Below are 17799 nucleotides of genomic sequence, written 5' to 3' on the forward strand. Positions count from 1 at the left end.
CTGTAAAATGAGGGCCTATATGGAATAGGTCCCCAGATCCTTTCCGAGGATGAGGGCCTGTCAATCACTAAATTTTCTATAGTTCCAGTGAAATGAATCTTTTAGAATAAGTTTTTCATAAAGCTGTATTACCTCAATTTAAAGAGCTGTTCTTTATTCCTGTTATAAAGCTGTTCTTTATCCAAGCTGTTCTTTATTACAAGGCCTTTCCACTTTTTTTTTTTTTTTTAATTTTACTTAAAAATTTTTTTTTTTGGCCAGTGTGTGAGATCTCAATTCCCCTACCAGGGATGGAACCTGTGCCCCCTGCAATGGAAGCTCTGAGTCTTAACCATTGGACTGCCAGGGAAGTCCAGGCCCTTCCACTTTTTGAAATTAAAATTTACCCTCTTTTCTTTTTTCTAATTTTATTTTATTTTTAAACTTTACATAATTGTATTAGTTTTGCCAAATATCAAAATGAATCCGCCACAGGTATACATGTGTTCCCCATCCTGAACCCTCCTCCCTCCTACCCTCTTTTAAATAAAATGATGGGCTTAAAAAAACAAGTGTTCCCAACCTTCACCATGTTACTGCTCCTGCCAGGTCTGGGGACTCTCACAACCTGTCTGCATGATCTGACCCAGGTATAGGTAGACGGTAGGAGGTGGGCTCCGGATTTGCCCACTTGGGTTTGAATTTTCGTTCAGCCACTTACTGAGGTCTTCTAATCTCCCTGTCCCTTGTATCTTAATTTATGGTTAAAAATAAAAGTGGGGGCTGGGGATAGAAAACCATCTCACTAGGGTGGCTGAGCAAATTAAATAAAGCTTACCAAGTCTGGAGCAGTAAGGGCGCAAAAAACGTCAACTGTGACAATAAGATTCTTTAAGGGTACTTTCAGCTCAGAATTTCCGTGAGCTCTGTAAGAAGTCTCGGGATCGCCCTGGACCGCACTCTAGGACCCGGAGCTCTAGCTTTGGCTCAGCTACAAATGCTTACTGCCTTTTGGCAAATCCCCTCCCCGCGCTCTGGTCCGCGTGCCCCTCGGCCCAAGGAAGGGGTGGGTGGTCTCTGCGGCTCCTCTCTGCTCTGAAATTCCGGCTTTCGGGGTGGCCCCTTTCTGGCGCCCGGAGTTTCCGCAGCTGGGAGTGCCGCGAGGGGTGGCCCGGAGGCTACCTAGGGGCCGGCCTGCGGGACGGGACTCTTTGCGGCCAATCTGCAGACTGTCTCCGGCCCCCTGACCTCCGGTGGCTGCTGTTTACTTCGCTGCGTCCCACCCCGGCGGCTGCGGGCCAGCCCAGACGGCGCCGCGTGATTGGGCAAGCGGCCTGTCAATCGCTGGGGACTTTCCCAGGGGTGGGGCGGCCCGGCCCCCAGCACTTCCTAGTCCCTGGCCAGGTCCCCCAGCCAGGAGCTGGGATCCTGCTGAGTGCTGTGAGGCCAGAGCCTGGCGCGGGCCTCTACCCTGTCCCTGGACTCGGGACTGGACGCCGAGAACGGGGCGCTGTCTCTCAGGGTCCCCACCCTCAGGTAAGCCGGTTGGGCGGAGCGGGAATGGAACGGAAGGGAACCCGAGACCCGGCCGTTCCGAGTCTCGGCAGTGACCGGGCGTGGCGCGGGGAGGTCAGGCCCGGCCTGGTGGCCTGGCTTCTTGGCTCAAGGGCTAGCCTCGAGGCACGCGGCGCCTCCGAGGGTGGCGAGGTCCGGCCGAGTGGGGAATCCCTGACCCGCGCGGAGGGTGGTGGGCGCGCGTGCGCACTGAGTGGGCGACCGTGTCTGGGACCAGCGTGCAGTCCGTGTGCAAGGCGTGCAGACCGTCGGGGTGTGTGTGTGCGGGCGTGGATCTGTTTACAGTATGGGAGACCAGTTTTGGAAGCAGTGTGCACACGTAATGAAGAGGAAAATAGCTCATTGGGCGCTTTCCAAGTGCTGATTTTAACTCGTTACATGTATTAAACTCATTTGTCACTGTCACCCTCAAAGTGAATTTGATTATTATTATCCGTATTTTACAGTTTAGGAAACTGAGGCATTTGGAGATTGGGGTCATACAGTTAGAGAGTTGCACAATTAGGATTTGAACTCTAGCGTTTGATTCCAGATTTCGTTCTGTACTTACTGTTTCTGTTGAAAATATTTTGCCCTCTGTTGGAGGCAACATTTGGGTGCATTTGCAGGGCAGCTGTAGTGAGTTTGGGGGAGGGATTTTTGGGTGTGGTGTTTCTACATGTGTGAGTTTTGCGCTGTAGAATATTTATCTGCAGGAGAGTGCGAGGTTGTGTGTACATGAAAGTGATTGTATTATACATTCATTAATTGTATGGGAATTTTGTGGTTGGGAATTTTGTGCGACTGCGTGAGACTGTTTTGGTTGAGGGGGGACTTTTATGGGTGATGCAGAAAAATCAGCAATGTTTATCCCCACCCCCTTGCAGAATGACAGTACAGAGAAATCTGTGGATTCCTAATGCATCATTTTTATTTCACAGTATTGTCAAAATGTAATTTAATCAGCTCTTACTCATTTTCCAAACAATGTGGTATGGTAGAGGGGAATTCAGCACCTGATGAGAGATCCGGAAAGAGAACTGTCTCTTTTTTTTTTCCCCCATTCCTGACAATGTATACTGCATTAGGAGGCTGGAATATTTATTAGCACAGGCTCATAGCAATCCTATGATGTATTAATATCCTTGTTTTACAGCAGAGAGAACTAAAGTAGTGAAAAACCAATAATGGTGATAGTAACAGCTTACATTTATCAGCACTTACCATGTGCCAGGCACAGTGCTTTACGTTTAGTATCTCTTTTAAGCTTTCAACAACCCTCGGAGAGAGTCACTCTTAGTAGCCTTAATTTTCAGATGAGGAAACGGAGTCCCCAAAAGGTTAAGACTTGCCCGATACTAGTAAGCCTTGAACCCTGAGCACTATTTCCTTTCCACTATCCTGGCTGTGTCCTGGAAAAATAATATGATCAGGGTCTGGCACTTCATGGAAGCACCTGATCATGTCCCTCTGGAGACAGCAGCCCTGAGTGTCCTGTGTTCTACATACTTAGGTGAATCTGTTTCCCCCACCCATGGGCATCCGTGGGTATGGCATGGGACTCCTGCTGAGGGTTGCTGCCTGCCCTTATTCCCACACCAGGGCCTTTGGGGCCCCAGGAAGCCATGGGGTCTGACTCATACCCTTACCCCCCAGTCCTGCCTGTGACTTGGGCCCGGATGTCCTGGGTTGGGTTGGCCGACCTGATTTGAACACCTCAGAATTGTAAGAGGTTGGCTATTGGCCTCCCTCTCTGGGTGCTCCTGGGTACTGTTTTACTCTCACACTCACTGTGATTTAACCACAGCAGCCTGCTTTTTTCTCCGCGTTCAACATGGCAAGTTTATTCTTGCTTGAGGCCTTTGTGGATATTGTTGCTTCTGCCTGGAACACCTTTCCCCAGCTCTTTCCACGCTGGTTCTTCCTTATCTGTCAAGTCTCGGCTCAAATGTCACCTCCTCAGAGGGGCCTTCCCTGACCTTTCTATGCAAAGTAACTCATTTTTTCACTTTCTGTCATATTACTATTATATATATTTTTGATACATTCATCATGCCTTGAAATGACCGTGCTTATCTGCAAATGAGAAAGTGTGTGTAGAGACACTGTATATGTCTGGGAAACAGTAATTTTTAGTGTTTGCTTGTTTGTTGTCTTTCTCTTTTCCTGGAGTGAAAGGGTGAGAGCAACGACCTCTTTAGTGTTCACATGTGCATTTCTGTTACTAGATAAGAGTGTCTGGGGTAAGACTGCTGGGTTTGTTCAAAGGATGAGTAGAGTAGAAGAAACTAGAATAATGGTGCATTTCACAGATAAGAAAATTGAGACCTAGAGATGGGAAGGAAGGCCCATGTCCCAGAGAATTAGTGGCAGAGTTGGGGTGAGAGCCAGAAGTTGCTTCCCACAACATTATTTTTCCCTCCTGATAGTCAGGAAACGGATCCTGCCAGTCCTCTGGTGTGGTGCTGTGTGGAGCGGCATGGTGCTCATGGTTCTCTGTCCTCCAGGAACATGTTGTAGACTGGGCAGAAATGTGCCCTGAGTGCTAGCTGGAAGGCATAGTGTGCCAGCAGTTGCCTGGCACTGAGTCTGGGTGGGGTGTGATGCAATTTTGGGGGTGCCAGGTGGTCAGGGGGCTTCTGTAGGGAAGTGACTTCAAGGCCAGGCCCAGCCAAGATGAGGAGGTACAGAGCTAGGCCTGAGCTCCTTCTGGAACTTAGGAAACTGGGCAGAGGATTTGGGGTAAGGCTCTCCTGGGTTGGGGGAGCTGACCAGCTGGGCTAGGAAAAACCCTAAAGTCTTGACTGCCAGGCAGAGAAGTGTCAGTTTTTCCCTGCTCCGTCGGCAACACTGGGAAGTGATCAGAGCAGCTGGTTGGTAAACCTGAGCATGCATCAGAATCCCCTGGGTGGCTTGTTAGACAGACTGCAGGGCTGCGTCCCCATAGCGGCTCAGCCAGCTGGTGGCAGCGGTGCTGGGGCCGCGAGACCAGCTGCTCTTTGAGAACCCATGGTGTGGCGTGCCTGATTTAGAGTTAGCACACCAGGACGGGGGCTGCGCCTGCTTCCTCATCTGTAAGATTCTGTGACGTAAGTGCTGCCTCCAGAGGGGTGCACATGAATGAGACAGTGCCTGTCAAGCACTCAGCGCAGGGCTGGCGTGGGGCTGGTGTGGTGTAAGTGACCCGTCGCTGCCGGCTGCTGAGCCTCATTCAGTCTTATTAACAATGCTGATCTTGAGGATGTTGAAGGGATTTCAGGAGGAGATGATGAGGAAGGTCAGATGTTCCAGGCTTGGGCATAACTTGCCCTTCATCCTCTGCCACCTCTGGACCATTCTGTGTCCTCTCTGGATGGATCGTCCTTTGTGGTATCTCAGACGTCCTTCCATCCCTGTTTGGAACAGTGGAACTGTATACGTGGGCGGGCCACAGGGATGAGCCAGCCTCCCCTGGACCGCAGCACAGCATCAGGGAGCGCTCTGTGGGCGGCCCCTTCCAGTGCTGTTACAGGTGGCTCGCTGCGGCAGGCCCACCTCCTCTCTTGCCCCCTTGTTTTCCTCTCTGCTCATGGCTCACTTGACCCCTTGGAGGGAGAGGAGGGAGCGGGGGAGAGGGAGGAGTAGGATGTATGGCAAAAAGAGTGGACAGCTGGCCAACAGAGGATCCGGGTTTCCTCGCCTCTCTGTCTCCACTGTCCCCTGCAGCCGTGGGCGAGTCTCCCTCCCTTGGCCGGCTTTGGTGTCCCAGCTGGAGAGCGAGGGACTTGCACTGACAGGTGTCTCAGGGCTGTGGCCCAGTGACCGGGCTGCCTTCTCTTCCCCGGCGATTTCTGAGTTCTGCTGCTGGGCCAGGCCTTTCTGTGCCCCACCTCCTGGCTTCTTGCTGCTGCCCCCCTGCCCTTCCCTCCTTTATCCTACTCCTCTTTGGAGAGTGTCAGCAGCTCTGTGAAGTGTTGCCAGAAGGAAGGTACAGCCACCACGGCCTGGCCGCTGGCAGGAAGTTTTTATCTGCGCTCCCCCCATGATCAGCCCAGGACAGTCAGTCACTCTTCTGATAGGAACGGATGACTGGGCTGAGGAACGGTGGCTTTTTGTCCAAGGGCTGTCCCCAGGCAGGGCTGAACTCTTGTCTTCCCAGGGACCTCACCCTGAGGCTGTTCCTTGTGTCCCTGAGCACCTGCTGGTGGACAGGCCGGTGGCCCAGGCAGGGGTGTGTGTGTGGGGGGGAGGGGGTAGTGAGGGAGGGCTGGGGATGCTATAGGAGTCATGTCACCCAAGGCGTCCTACTCAGCGGTCAGAGCTGGTATTTTTAGGGCGGGCGTGGGGGTGTCCCATGAGTCAGGGGCCCTTGGTTTGGTCTCCACCCACAGTGGAGGAGGCTTACACCACTCTTGGCTGGCTAGCAGACCATGATCCTGGTCAGCTTCATCTCTGTGGTCTGAGGAACGCTGGTCTTGCCACAGCCCCACTTCTGCCTCTGGGGTGCAGCCCCCCACCCTGATCCCAATCTCTGGGAAGAGGAACAGGGGTCTGAAGATGGCAGCATTAACTTTTAGAAAATGCAAAGGAATCTTTCAGACGCAGAGAGTAACATGCAGACACTTGGGAGAGCCACCATTCACATTAAGGAATAACATATTCTGTTCATTTGAAATTTCTCCCTGATCATCTCCTTCCCCACTCTTCCAGAAGTAGCAAGGGTTATAAATTTAGAGTTTATTCTCTTGTATTTCTCTACAGTTTTATTGATATTATAAATATATACATCCCTAAACAATATGTAATATTGTTTTGTATGTTTTAAGATGTTACTTAAATGTTTCCAACTGTGTTCTTCTGCAGCTTGCTTGTTTTGTTTCTTATTATGCCTGAGAGATTCATTCCTGTTTGGATCTCTAGCTCTGGCCTATTTGTTTCTCACAACTGTATAGTATTAATAGGGGCTTCCCTAGTGGCTCAGTGGGAAAGAATCTGCCTGTCAAACAGGAGATGTGGATTTGATCCCTGGGTTGGGAAGATACCTAGGAGAAGGAAATGGCACCCCACTCCAACATTCTTGCCTGAAAAGTCTCATGGACAGAGGAGCCTGGAAGACTAAAGTCCATGGGGTCACAAAGAGTCAGACACGACTTAGTGCCTAAACAGCATGGTACTAACATTCACTGGTATGAAGTGGCCCCGATGCCTTTATTCATTTTCTTCTTCGTTAGCTTATTTCCAGTCTTCACTGTTGAAACGGGACATCTATGGCTTTTATCTGGTTGGTGGTCCCTGGAAGCTATTCCCTTCCTAGCCATTGTGGCTCCTGTTGGGTTAGCCCTTCAAGGTCTTCAGGGAGATCTGGGGATCCTCGTTGGTCCTCACAGCATTTCCTTGGGGAGAAGAAACCAGGAAAGTGAGGTCTGCTCAGGGTCACTTGGTGAGGGAGCGGAACCAGGATCTGAACCCTGGTTTCACAGAAACCCTCTTTTCACCATATTTGGTATGAGGGGAATTCTCAAAAGTTGTCATTTTCCCCCATGGAGAAAAGTTACAGGGTTGGAGAAAGCCTTTGTTGGAACCAGCTTTGGGCATTTGGGGCACCAGTACATAGGAGGACAGTTGAGTCTCCCTTCCCTTTAGGCCCAGGGTTGGCCTAGTGCCCTTTGACCCTATAGCTGATAGGCGAGGGGCTCCTCCTGGGTCAATGGTGCCAGCTGCTGGGTTGGGGGGTGGGTGGGTGGGGAGGCCAGGCTTCTAGGCACGGCACAGGTGCACCAGTGGATCCCAGGAGCTGTGAGGAGGCGAAGGCTAGCAGGCTGGAGGTGCCTGGGCTGCCTTCTCAGCCCTTCTTAGGGGGCATTGGCAGTGGTGAATACAGGCTGGGGACTGATGATCAAGAGGGGGCATTCTGCTTGGTCCTTGGGAACTGGGCCACCTCGAGCCCAGCTCTGCACCTGTCTGGACTCGGCTTCCTCTCCAGCAAAGCAGGTATAAGGCCCCATGGGAGGGCCCACGGGCAGTGGATGGGAAGCTTCACCTTTGTTCCCACACCAAAGTCTGGTGCTTTTCCTCCCACCTTTGTCGCCTCAGACCCAGCCTTGACCTTCCTTAAGCTAGATCCTTTCTGGAAGGTTCCAGGTTGAAACAATCTACAGTTGCCAACTCTTCATCTGCAAAATTCCTTGACTAGAAAACTCAACCCTGGAGTTTACCTCTTGATTTTTTTTTTTAAACATTCTGTTCACTGCTTTTTAAGTCTTTATATGATAACTAGTCATCTACATTTTTTTCTCTATTAATTTCACTTGGGTCAAATATTTCCCAGAATGAAATTAGAGGACAGGAATTTCCTGCATATATGTAAATTATTTATCATGAAACAATATACATCACAGACTGTTAGAATTGAGAAAGACCATAGAAATATTGATTTTACTAATGAATAAGTTCTTTGGTTCAGGTGATGAAGTCCCTCCTGATTTGTGAACTAGTCCCTACAGCCTGTCTGTGCATAGGAAGCAGATTCATAATAAGGAGGCTCTCATCCCTGCCCTCTGCCAACCAGCCTCATTTGGTGCTAGAACAATAGCCCTTCCTTATTGTTCTGACTTTGTCAAGCAACTTAAAAACAAAGTCAACTCCCCCTTTAAAAGAGTTACAAAATAACATGTGCTCATTGGAGGAAAAAAACTCCAAAAACTCAAGGGATGCCAAAGGTATAAAGTAGAAAATGAAAGTTGTCTTTTTTTCTCCTTCTTCTCTTCCACCTGTTTTTTAAAATCAATTTTAAAAATAGAACAGGCTAGATTTCTCTTGTAAAGAGTTAAAAAATCTGTTTTAAAATAAAGGTTTCCTTTGATTCCAATCCCCTAGCCCAAGTCCTTCTCTAGAGCTGACTACTAGCGCGGTTTGGTGTGTATCTTTCCACCTTTTCTTATGCATATGTAAGATTTTATTGTATATGTATATGTTTATGCACACATACAGGGCTTCCCTTGGTGGATGAAATGGTGAAGCTCTCTGGCTGCAATGAAGGAGACCTGGTTTTGATCCCTGGGTCGGGAAGATCCCCCGGAGAAGGGAATAGCTACCCACTCCATTATTCTTGCCTGGGAAATACCATAGACAGAGGAGCCTGGCGGGCTACAGTCCATGGGTTTGCAAAGAGTCAGACTCGACTGAGCAACTAACACACACACACACACACACACATACACGCATACACTCACACACATAGTTGTGTGTGTACAAATGTGTGTAACAGGATAAATAATACCTTATTATACATCAATACTTTGCTTTTTTACTTAACAGTATTTTATGGGCACCTTTCTGTCATTGCAAAGCAGGCTGCCCATTCTTTTTGATGTCTGTGTACTATTCCATTGAATGAATGCACCACAGTTTATTAAACTAGCCCCGTCTTGATGAACGTTCAGGACATTTTTGCTATTAGAAACCGTGTGTCAGTGCGCATCTTTGTCCAGTCTCTGTACAGTGATACAGAGATTTCTAGCTTCTTAAATAGGTGGTCACTGAATGAGTTACCTCTGGCCCTTTAAATAATTGAAACTTCGTCAAGCATACTTTTTTACAAGATAACTTTCATCTCAGCCATACAAACCTGATTTTTTTAAATTAATTTTTATTGAAGTATACTTGCTTTACCGAGCCTGATTGTTGACATAATTGAGAAAGGACATTCTTTACCGTGGGTGACTCAGGTATAAGAAAAGCAAATGTTCACTACATCAGTAGAAACATAATACCTAAAAGGGTGGAGATGAAAGTTCCTCTGTTTGGTCAGGCAAGCCACATCTGGAGTGTTGTCCATTTTCAAGGTCAGATACAGATAGGGTGGGAGTGGAGGGGACGGGGTGGGGAGGGGTCCAGAAACCTGTCCCTGCGGAGAACAGTGCAGGGAACAAGGGCTAGTCTGCTTCTTGAGTGCTGCAGGTTCCGAATCTGCTCAGGGCTGAGATGGAGGAGAGGGGCATCTTGTTCCTTATTCTCAGGGACCCCAGAGGGCAGAGCAGGGGCAGTGGAAGCAGAACTGGGAGTAGCTTCACTGCAGTTAGTGCTGGCTGCCCGGGGGTGCTCCTTGGGGAGGAAGTTGGTCTGGGTCACTAAAGATGGTCAACCAGAGTCCCCCTGGCTCTCCTGCGGACTGGATAAGCATGGGTCTGAATCTCCCCTGAGCTTCCATTCAACCTGAGGCGCTAAGCCCTGGTGACTGCTGGCAGTCAAGGGCAGACTGACACCTGATCTCATGCAAAGTTAGTGACACACAGAGGCAGCGGCTGGGAACCTGGGCGTGTTTCAGGTAGTGGAACGACAGGACTGGTGTCCTCCCCCTGAGCTTCAGCCTGTGCCTCTCCGTCAGCGCAGGCCAGTGGAAAGGCACTGGTGTGGAGTCTGATAGAATGAGGTTGGGTTCTTTGTTCTGCCACTAACCAGCTGTGTTTCCTCAAGCAAGTGACTTATCTGAGTCTGCCTCCTCATCTGAAAAATAGAGATGATGCCATCCAGCCAAGAGGATTGGTTTCCTTGCTGGAAAATAGGGATAAGAATGTTCATCTCTGTGTGGTAAGAAGAAAATAAGGGAATCCTGTGCATAATGACGCAGCACAGTGCCTGGCATGTGGGAGCACAGAGCTGTCAGGGCCTATCCCAGCTTTAGTTAGATGCTCCTTGGTCCTCTTATGCAGTTTTCAGCCAACTAAGGGCCTGGTCCTCCCCACTGTACCTAGGCTGGTAGTGTAGAGCTTGGATCTTGGAGGCTAAGTAGGGACAGTGGGGCTCTTTCTGGGGGTGAGTCAGTGGATGGGAGTGGGGAGGGACATGGGAGATGCCAGCTGTGCTTGAGAGACATGACACTCAGGCTGACCTGGAGCCTGGATGCAGACCACGGAGGAGGGCAGGACCCGGGGAAGGGCTGCAGACATCGTCTGGGGGTTTCCAACTGCTCTTGGGAAGGCGACACACCCCTGAGAGCACTGCAGGAGGGTTCGTGAGGCAGGACATCCACTTGGGCATTGGGAGGGATGGGAGCTAGGGTGCATGTGTGTGCGTGCTCAGTCATGCCCTACTCTTTGCAACCCCATGGACTGTAACCCATCAGGCTCCTCTGTGCATGGGATTTTCCAGGCAAGAATACTGAAATGGGTTGCCATTTCCTACTCCAGCGATCGAATCCCTGTCTCCTGCATCTCCTGCATTGACAGGTGGATTCTTTACCACAGAACCACCTGGGAAGCTTCTGAGCTGGGGAGAGTAGCCTTTTTAAGATCAGAAGACTTTAGAAACAGATGGCAATATATTGTAAGTTCTGGAATGTTAGAACTAGAAGAGGCCTTAAAAATTGTCTAGTCTGCCCCCTTATATTGTATTATTGCTATTATCAACAACCCCTCCTTTTAGAAAACTGAGGCCAGGTGATGGAAAATGTTTGCCATGGTGTATCTAGACTAGAAGGCTTCCCTGGTGGGTCAGTGGTAAAGAATCTGCCTGCCAATGCAGGAGACGTGGGTTCGATCCCTGGGTTGGGAAGATCCCTTGGAGGAAATGACAACCCACTCCAGGATTCTTGCCTGGGAAATCCCATGGACAGAGGAGCCTGGAGGGCTATAGTCCATGGGTTCACAAAGAGTCAGACATGACTTAGCGACTACAACAGCAGCCTCCACTAGATCCCATGATTCCTGAGCCCCACCCATTCCTCATATTACACTGTGTGCCTGTAGCCTCTTTCTTACTGAATTGTTTGGAAAGACTGATTAAATCCTTGGCTTCTCACTGGTGAGATGCTGGGGTGGGCTCCTTGGGTACACCCTGTCTAAAGTAGGTGCAGTGTCTCTGCTGACAGTCATCAGGAGGACTCGGCCCGCTCTTTGATGGATGGACCTGGAGCCACAGTTTCCCTGATTGTGAAATGGGTGGAGTGGTCTGGAGGTCATCGTGAAGTGTGGAAGTGGGAAGATTTTTGTTTTAGTTTGCAAGATGTTTCATAATGCCTCACTTCCTGTCAGCCCTTGGGGGACTTGCAGGATATTCCCATTTACTGTTGAGGAAATTGAGGCTCAGATGATTCCTGATCTTTCGTGAATGTGGCCTTGGTCCAAGGGCTTCTCATAGCTTCAGTTTCACCAGCTATGGTGTTGTCCCAGTGTTCCTGCTTACAGTTACTTGCAATTCACAAGAACCAAGTGGATGCTACAACCCATCAGCTGGGCTGTTAGGGGCTGCCTCAGCCTTTTAGTAAGAACCTACTAAGTGCCAGGTACTTTGTGAGGTATTATAATTATTATCATTTAGGAAATCTTATTACAAAATGAATACATTTCTTTATTAAATAAATCAAATAATTAGGAAATAAGTGAGAACGCCCTTCCAATTGTACGCATATTGTTTCATTTAGTTTCTTTAATCTGACGTCCATGGCTTCTGGTTTTTTTTTCTGTTTTGCAGATGAGGTTCAGAAAAGGTGAGGGGATGGTCAGTGTCACCCAGCCTGCAGGGGTGGGCAAAGCTGGGACCAGGGCAAGGCCCTGGGGCAACGTGTGAGAAGGCTTCCGGCTCAGGGTCTCATCCTGCTCTTGGGCTCCCCCTTCTTTGTTGCACCCTGCCTGCCCCATCTGCTTCCGTCTCTGATCCTGCCCTGTTGGGACCCTTTCTTCCTGATCCAGGGCTGTACTATCTTCTGTGTGTGTGCTGGGTCCCCTCCTCTTTCTTGCCTTGTGGCTGGCTGCCAGAGTTTGGGTCTCCGTGGATCCTTAGGCCAGCATGAAGACGTCACCCAGTTTCTCTCTAGTCCAGGCTCCTCTTCTGTGCCCATGAGGGAGTTGAGGTCCACAGAATGGACAGCTTGCCCATGGCCATCAGAGTGTGCAGTAGAGTAGGTGCCAGGACTTCTGACTTTCTGTCCTTGCCTTCTTTCTGGAGACCCTTCCCTTTGCCACACTGTCCCCTGCACCCACCAGCATCCCTGGCAGCCCCTGCCGTTCCCTGGGGAGGTCGCTTGTGGCCGCTGTGTCCTCCCAGTTCCCAGTGCCAGAGATCTACTCAGGCTGTCTTCTCTGGGCTAGCGAGAACTTCACTTCCCCCAGAGCCGCAGGGTCTGGCTGGCCTCAGGATGCAGCCATTGCCCAGTGGCATTAGATCAGGCGAAGCTCCCAAGTGGGCCTTAGTTTCCTCACCTGTGGAACAGATGTCAGCCCTGCCTCCTTCCCAGGTTCTCGTGACAATCCAGTGGAAAAACATGCTTGAGAAATCATAGCGATTTTGCAAATGTTACTAAGCAAATTCATATCATTTGGGGACTCTGGGAGCCCCTACTCCTAGCAGCAGCACACAGCTAATTGAAAGACAGCCTCTAATGGGCTGAAGTGTCTCAGTGCAGAGGCTTCATTTTCAATTTAGTCTTTTTCAACCTTTGTCTTGGGTGGAGCTTACCATCTGGGCCCATGCTCCCTCACGTCTCCTCACCCACCCTCCCCACCCCGACTCCTTCCCATCCTCCCATCCCCACCCTCTGACCCCTACCCACCCCTCCCTCCTCACCCCACCTCCATCCCCTCGATGCTGTCTCCTCCTTCTCTTCTGGCTCCTTCAGTTTCAATAGCATCATCTCCATCTTTACACTCTGTGGTCACTGCCTGACCTGTCATCTGTCTGGGCCCTTTTCTGCCCGCAAACCAGGCCTTTCTGGTTCCAGTGGGTGCCCCCAGGTTTTTCGGGGTGGGCTGTGGGGACTTAAACCAGGATCTTGTTTTGGAAGAAGATCTGAGCTGCCTGTGTCTTCACCCCCAGCTGTTTCTGTTTTTGCACAGTGGGTTGGTAACTCCTGCTGGTGGGTCACCTGATCTGTAGCTGCTACACCCAGGCCCATGTGGACACAGAGTCCATGCTGGACTTGGCAAGAACCCGGAGAGGGGGGTCTGCAGTGCAGTGAGTAAGTGCAGGAGCAGAAATGGAGATGGGGCAGTGGCAGACTGGAGAGAGAGCAGGGGCCCTTCCAGCTCCATCCTGACATCGTGTGTGACCTTGGTCTTCATGCTCCAGGGCCTGCCTGCTGCCCTCACACCCTGAGTGAGGGTCAAATGAGCTCGTGTCCCAGGATGCCTAGGTGCTGAGCTCCAGTACTGCCCCAAATGAGGCGTGGGGGTGGGGTCAGTGCCTCTTTTCCCCTGTCCACACCCATCCCTTGGTCTGTGATGCAGGGAAATGTACCATCAGCGTGGGAGACAGGATGGTGACGCAGGCCCTCATTCCAGGAGCCTTGGGGCGCCTGGTAATGGACTTGGCCTCGTTGTCCTTGGAAATTCCTGTCCAGCTCTGTCATCCGGGGAATGAGTCCCCTCTCTAAGAAAGATCTCAGAACCACACAGACCAGGAGGAGAGTTCCCATCTGCCCGAAAGTCATCCTGAAACTGCCGCTGACCATCTGGGCATGAGGTCAGCGGGATATGGAAATTCCCTGTTCCCCTCTTTGTGTTTCTTGCCTCCAGAAGTCCAAGCCATCCTTTGGGTAGCTCTTCTGGTCTCCAGAGAGGACTTTCTCACAGTAGGCTATTTGGTCTGGGCTCCCGCAGCCTGTACTCTCCCCCTGCGCCCAGCTCTGCCGACCCAGGCTGGAGTCGAGAGAATAAGCCTGCTTGCCCCTCAGCTGCTTCCCCTGAGCCCCCTTCCCTGGAGGCTCCCCAGTGCTGAGGGAGAGCATGCATGGTTTGGAGAATGTGAAGGTGGGATTTCAGTTCCTGGGTCCTGCATCCTGCTCTGTTGCTTGGTGTTAGATCTGGGCATCTCCAAGGGAGCTTAGTTGTGCCAGGCTCACTTCTAGATGTGTATGGCTGTCCCGGTGTCTCTGGTCAGTGGATCACAGTTAGGCTCTCAGGATGTTTGCACATGGCTTCTCAGGAGGCAGGTGTAGGATTAAGGGTGCCTCTGGTCCTTTCCGTCTCTCTGCTCTGATTAGAGATTTCCTGGGGCTCTGTTTTGGACCACTCTGACAATACCTTGGTAGACCAGTTGGACTCAGCGCCTGCTCTCCTGGAGCTTCTAATCTATTGGGCAAGCCAGATGTGGAGTAAAAATATTCCCAAATTATCACCTATTGTCAACTGTGAGTTCCATGTAGGGTGAGTGTGGAGTGGTGAGCAGGAATCCAGACACCTGCTGTCACTTATCACCAGAGGTGCTTAGGGTTCCTTTCAGGTCTCAGTCTTCCCATCTGTGGACTCCATGCAGTGTCAGTCACCTCTCGCTTTCCAAGTGCCAGGCCTGCACTGGCACCACAGATGAGGAGAGCATGCTCCCGCCTCCAGGAGATTTTCAGTCAGATACATAAAGACTTACCCCAGTCATACGTATCCCATTCTGGGCGTAAGGGCCTGCTGGAGAGGCACACAGGAGAACAGGGAGTGCAGAAGTAGGAACCCCCCAACATCTGCCAACGTTTGGAGCTCCTTGCTCCATGCCAGTCACTGCCAGGTGCCTCACCCACACTGTCTTCTAATTCAGTGAACACTTCAGAGCTTTCTTTGCTCTGCTGTGTAATGTTGATCTTTTGAGTTAAAAATAAGTCTCCCATAAGCTGGTGACTTCTATGTTGGGTGTGTGAGCAGCTGTCCTGTGCCTCTAGGCTCAGTGGGTGTGGGTGGCTCGCAAATGTGTGTTTCTCTTGTCAGTCTTTGGGGGACGGGGGTCTCACTCACCAGAACTTTGTTTTTCTTTCTGGCTCGTGGCATCCCAGGGTAATGGGGACCCTGTGGCCAAAATCCTTGTTATGTCTTGTGCTGTAGGGCAAGGGAAACAGCCCAGAGTGACTGTAGATAGCTCCATGTTATCTTGCAAACAGGCTTGAACTTGCCTGTTGCCCCTCTGGCCTGAGTCTTGTTGGAGGGAGCTGTGTGAGAATAGCAGGCGTTCGACTCAGCTTTCTTAGGTGGAACTGGATCTGCATCTCGCCTCACTTGCTGGCTGTGTAATCCTGGCTGAGTTTCCTAACCTCACTGAGCCTCCATTATAAAGTGAGGATAATACTATGTATTTTCGGGCTGTTGTACAGCTTAACTGAGATAATGCAGCCGAAGGATTTAATGCAGTGCCTGGCAAGTAGGTTAATGAATGAGCTGTTATTATTAGTCTTTTTTTTTTTTTTATACTCTTTTAGCAAAGCACTTGTGGGTGCTCAAAGGATCTTTGAGGACTTGTGACTGGAATCATTTTGGCCCTGGGGGTGGTGATCTTGGGAGGGAGGTATCGGGGCTCCAAGTCCTTCTGGAGCCCCTGGTGGTGGAAACCTTTGGAGCTCTCCTGTGGTTGGTAAGCTCTTTGTAGGGCTGGAGGCTGAATCAGGTTTTCAGCCTCAGGGCCTTTGCACTTACTGTTCTCTCTGCCTGAAATGATATTCCCCCAGATATCTGCATGGCTAGTTCCCTTACCTCCTTCAGGTGAGCCCTGAAGGCGAGCCCTCCTTCCCTGTGAGCCCTTTCCTGACACCTTCATTTAAAATTAAGGCCCTACCTCATACTTCCTGCTTAATTTTTGTCCGTAGATATTTCCATTGCCCCTAATATTGTGCTCATCTCTCTCATTGTCTGGCTTCTTCCACCACTACCATGTAAGCTCCAAAAGGATTTTTTTTTTTTTTTTGGTCTGTTTTGTTTGCTGATAATTACCTAGCACCTAGACTAGCATCCAGCACAGAACAGATGCTCAACTAAGTCACAAAAGTCAGATTCCTGAAATCATTTTGCACAGAGGTTTCAGATGAAATAAAGCCAGTGAAATTGAACAGAGTAATGCAGAGCACTTGCTGCGCAAGCAGATGGTGCTTTGATGGAAAGTACATCTGTTCATTAGAACTGGAAGGAGGAAGGTGACAGTGTCAGTTTGTATATTAAATATTAGTCAGGGGGTTTTCTTTTTCTTCTTTCTTTTAGAAAGCTAGCGTACATATAAATGGAACTTCGGATTGGATGACTTGCTTATCCCTTTGGGCACAACATTTCACTTTAAAGATCACTGATTTAGTGTAAGACTTTCATTTCCCCTCCGCAGAGAGGGGAAGGGACTGCCCACGATCCCACAGTGAGTTAATAGTTAGACTATTTATTCATTTGATAAGTGTTTACTGGACATTCCCATCAGAGCTAATACCCTGCTGGGCGCTGGGGATGCAATGATTCAGGGTCCCGCTTCTTCTGGACCCCATCAGTAGGACATGAAGCTCATGTGTTTTGACTCCCAGGCCAGTGCTTTTTCTTATACTCTACATTGCACCTCACAGTTGACTGCTGTTCCAAATGAACTGGTGGCGCAATGAGGCTGCTAAAAGAAACTGACGGTGTTCTTAGGTCACATGCATAGAGGCAGAGTGTCCAGACCAAAGGAAGTGACTGTCCTGCCCTGCTGTACCATGGGCAGACCAGCCTGTGATGCTGTGTCCTCTTCTGGGTTCTGGGGACTGCCTTCCAGGGCTTTGATTGTCTAGGATGCTTCAGTGGCTCGGCCAGCCCCCTGACCTACTGCTGTTGTCCTTCCAGCCAGGCGGGTACCACGGCAGGGGCTGAGCCACACTCATGGAAGGGCGAGGACCATACCGGATCTACGACCCTGGGGGCGGCGTGCCTCTGGGAGAGGCGTCCTCAGCTTTTGAGCGCCTAGTGGAGGAGAATTCCCGACTGAAGGAAAAAATGCAAGGGATAAAGATGTTAGGTAAAGCAGACCCTGCCCTCTCCCTGCAGAGCTCCTCCCTCAGCCTGCAGTGCTGACTGGCGCATGCTTCTGCCCAGGCCCCCTCTCTCCTTCCCGGCCCAGCATCGGCTCCTGCCTTACAGCTGTGTCTCTGTGCACTCCTCTAGCAAGGTGGCAGTCTTCCCAGCCCTGCGTCCCCAGCACCCCAGGACCCTGATGACCAGACTCAGAACACTGTGAGGGACTGAGAAGGAGGCGTGGGGTGGCGGAGAGGGAGCCGGCAGGCTCAGTTGGCAGACAAGGGGAATAGCCATGAATAGGCCATCTACCAGAAGTACCAAAAGTGGGGAGAACTGGCATCACCAGGGCAACCACGGGCCAGTCCCCAAGTGTTAGAGCAGGGAGTCCAGCTTGGCTTGAAGCAGGGCAGGAGGAGACCCCTTGCTTCCTGGCTCTCACCCAAGCTGTCACCACTGCCCAGGACCAGCCCGCTTCCCTCCACATGGCTGACCGGTCCCCGTCTGTCAGCACCCAGCTCAGATGCTGACTCTTCCTCCATGCGAGATGTTCACTGATTTCCCCATGCAG

General features: G+C 50.5%; 1 protein-coding gene across 8 annotated transcripts in view; it reads left to right on the forward strand.

Annotated features, from left to right (window-relative positions):
- The first annotated feature begins 1347 nt into the window (after positions 1-1347).
- Positions 1348-17799, forward strand: part of TNIP1 (TNFAIP3 interacting protein 1) — a 44322-nt gene continuing 27870 nt past the window's right edge. For 4 of the 8 annotated variants that reach the window (XM_027545924.1, XM_027545922.1, XM_027545927.1 and 1 more), the window contains exons 1-2: positions 1381-1515; positions 17061-17232. In XM_027545924.1, coding sequence (XP_027401725.1) covers positions 17097-17232 — 136 coding nt within the window. In that variant the 5' untranslated portion in view covers positions 1381-1515; positions 17061-17096. Of the gene's footprint in view, positions 1516-17060; positions 17233-17799 lie in introns of all 8 variants that reach the window. The other 4 variants (XM_027545925.1, XM_027545928.1, XM_027545923.1 and 1 more) reach the window with 4 other exon arrangements.

This window comes from Bos indicus x Bos taurus, chromosome 7 (genome assembly GCF_003369695.1).
Source record: "Bos indicus x Bos taurus breed Angus x Brahman F1 hybrid chromosome 7, Bos_hybrid_MaternalHap_v2.0, whole genome shotgun sequence".
Taxonomy (NCBI): Eukaryota; Metazoa; Chordata; class Mammalia; order Artiodactyla; family Bovidae; genus Bos; species Bos indicus x Bos taurus.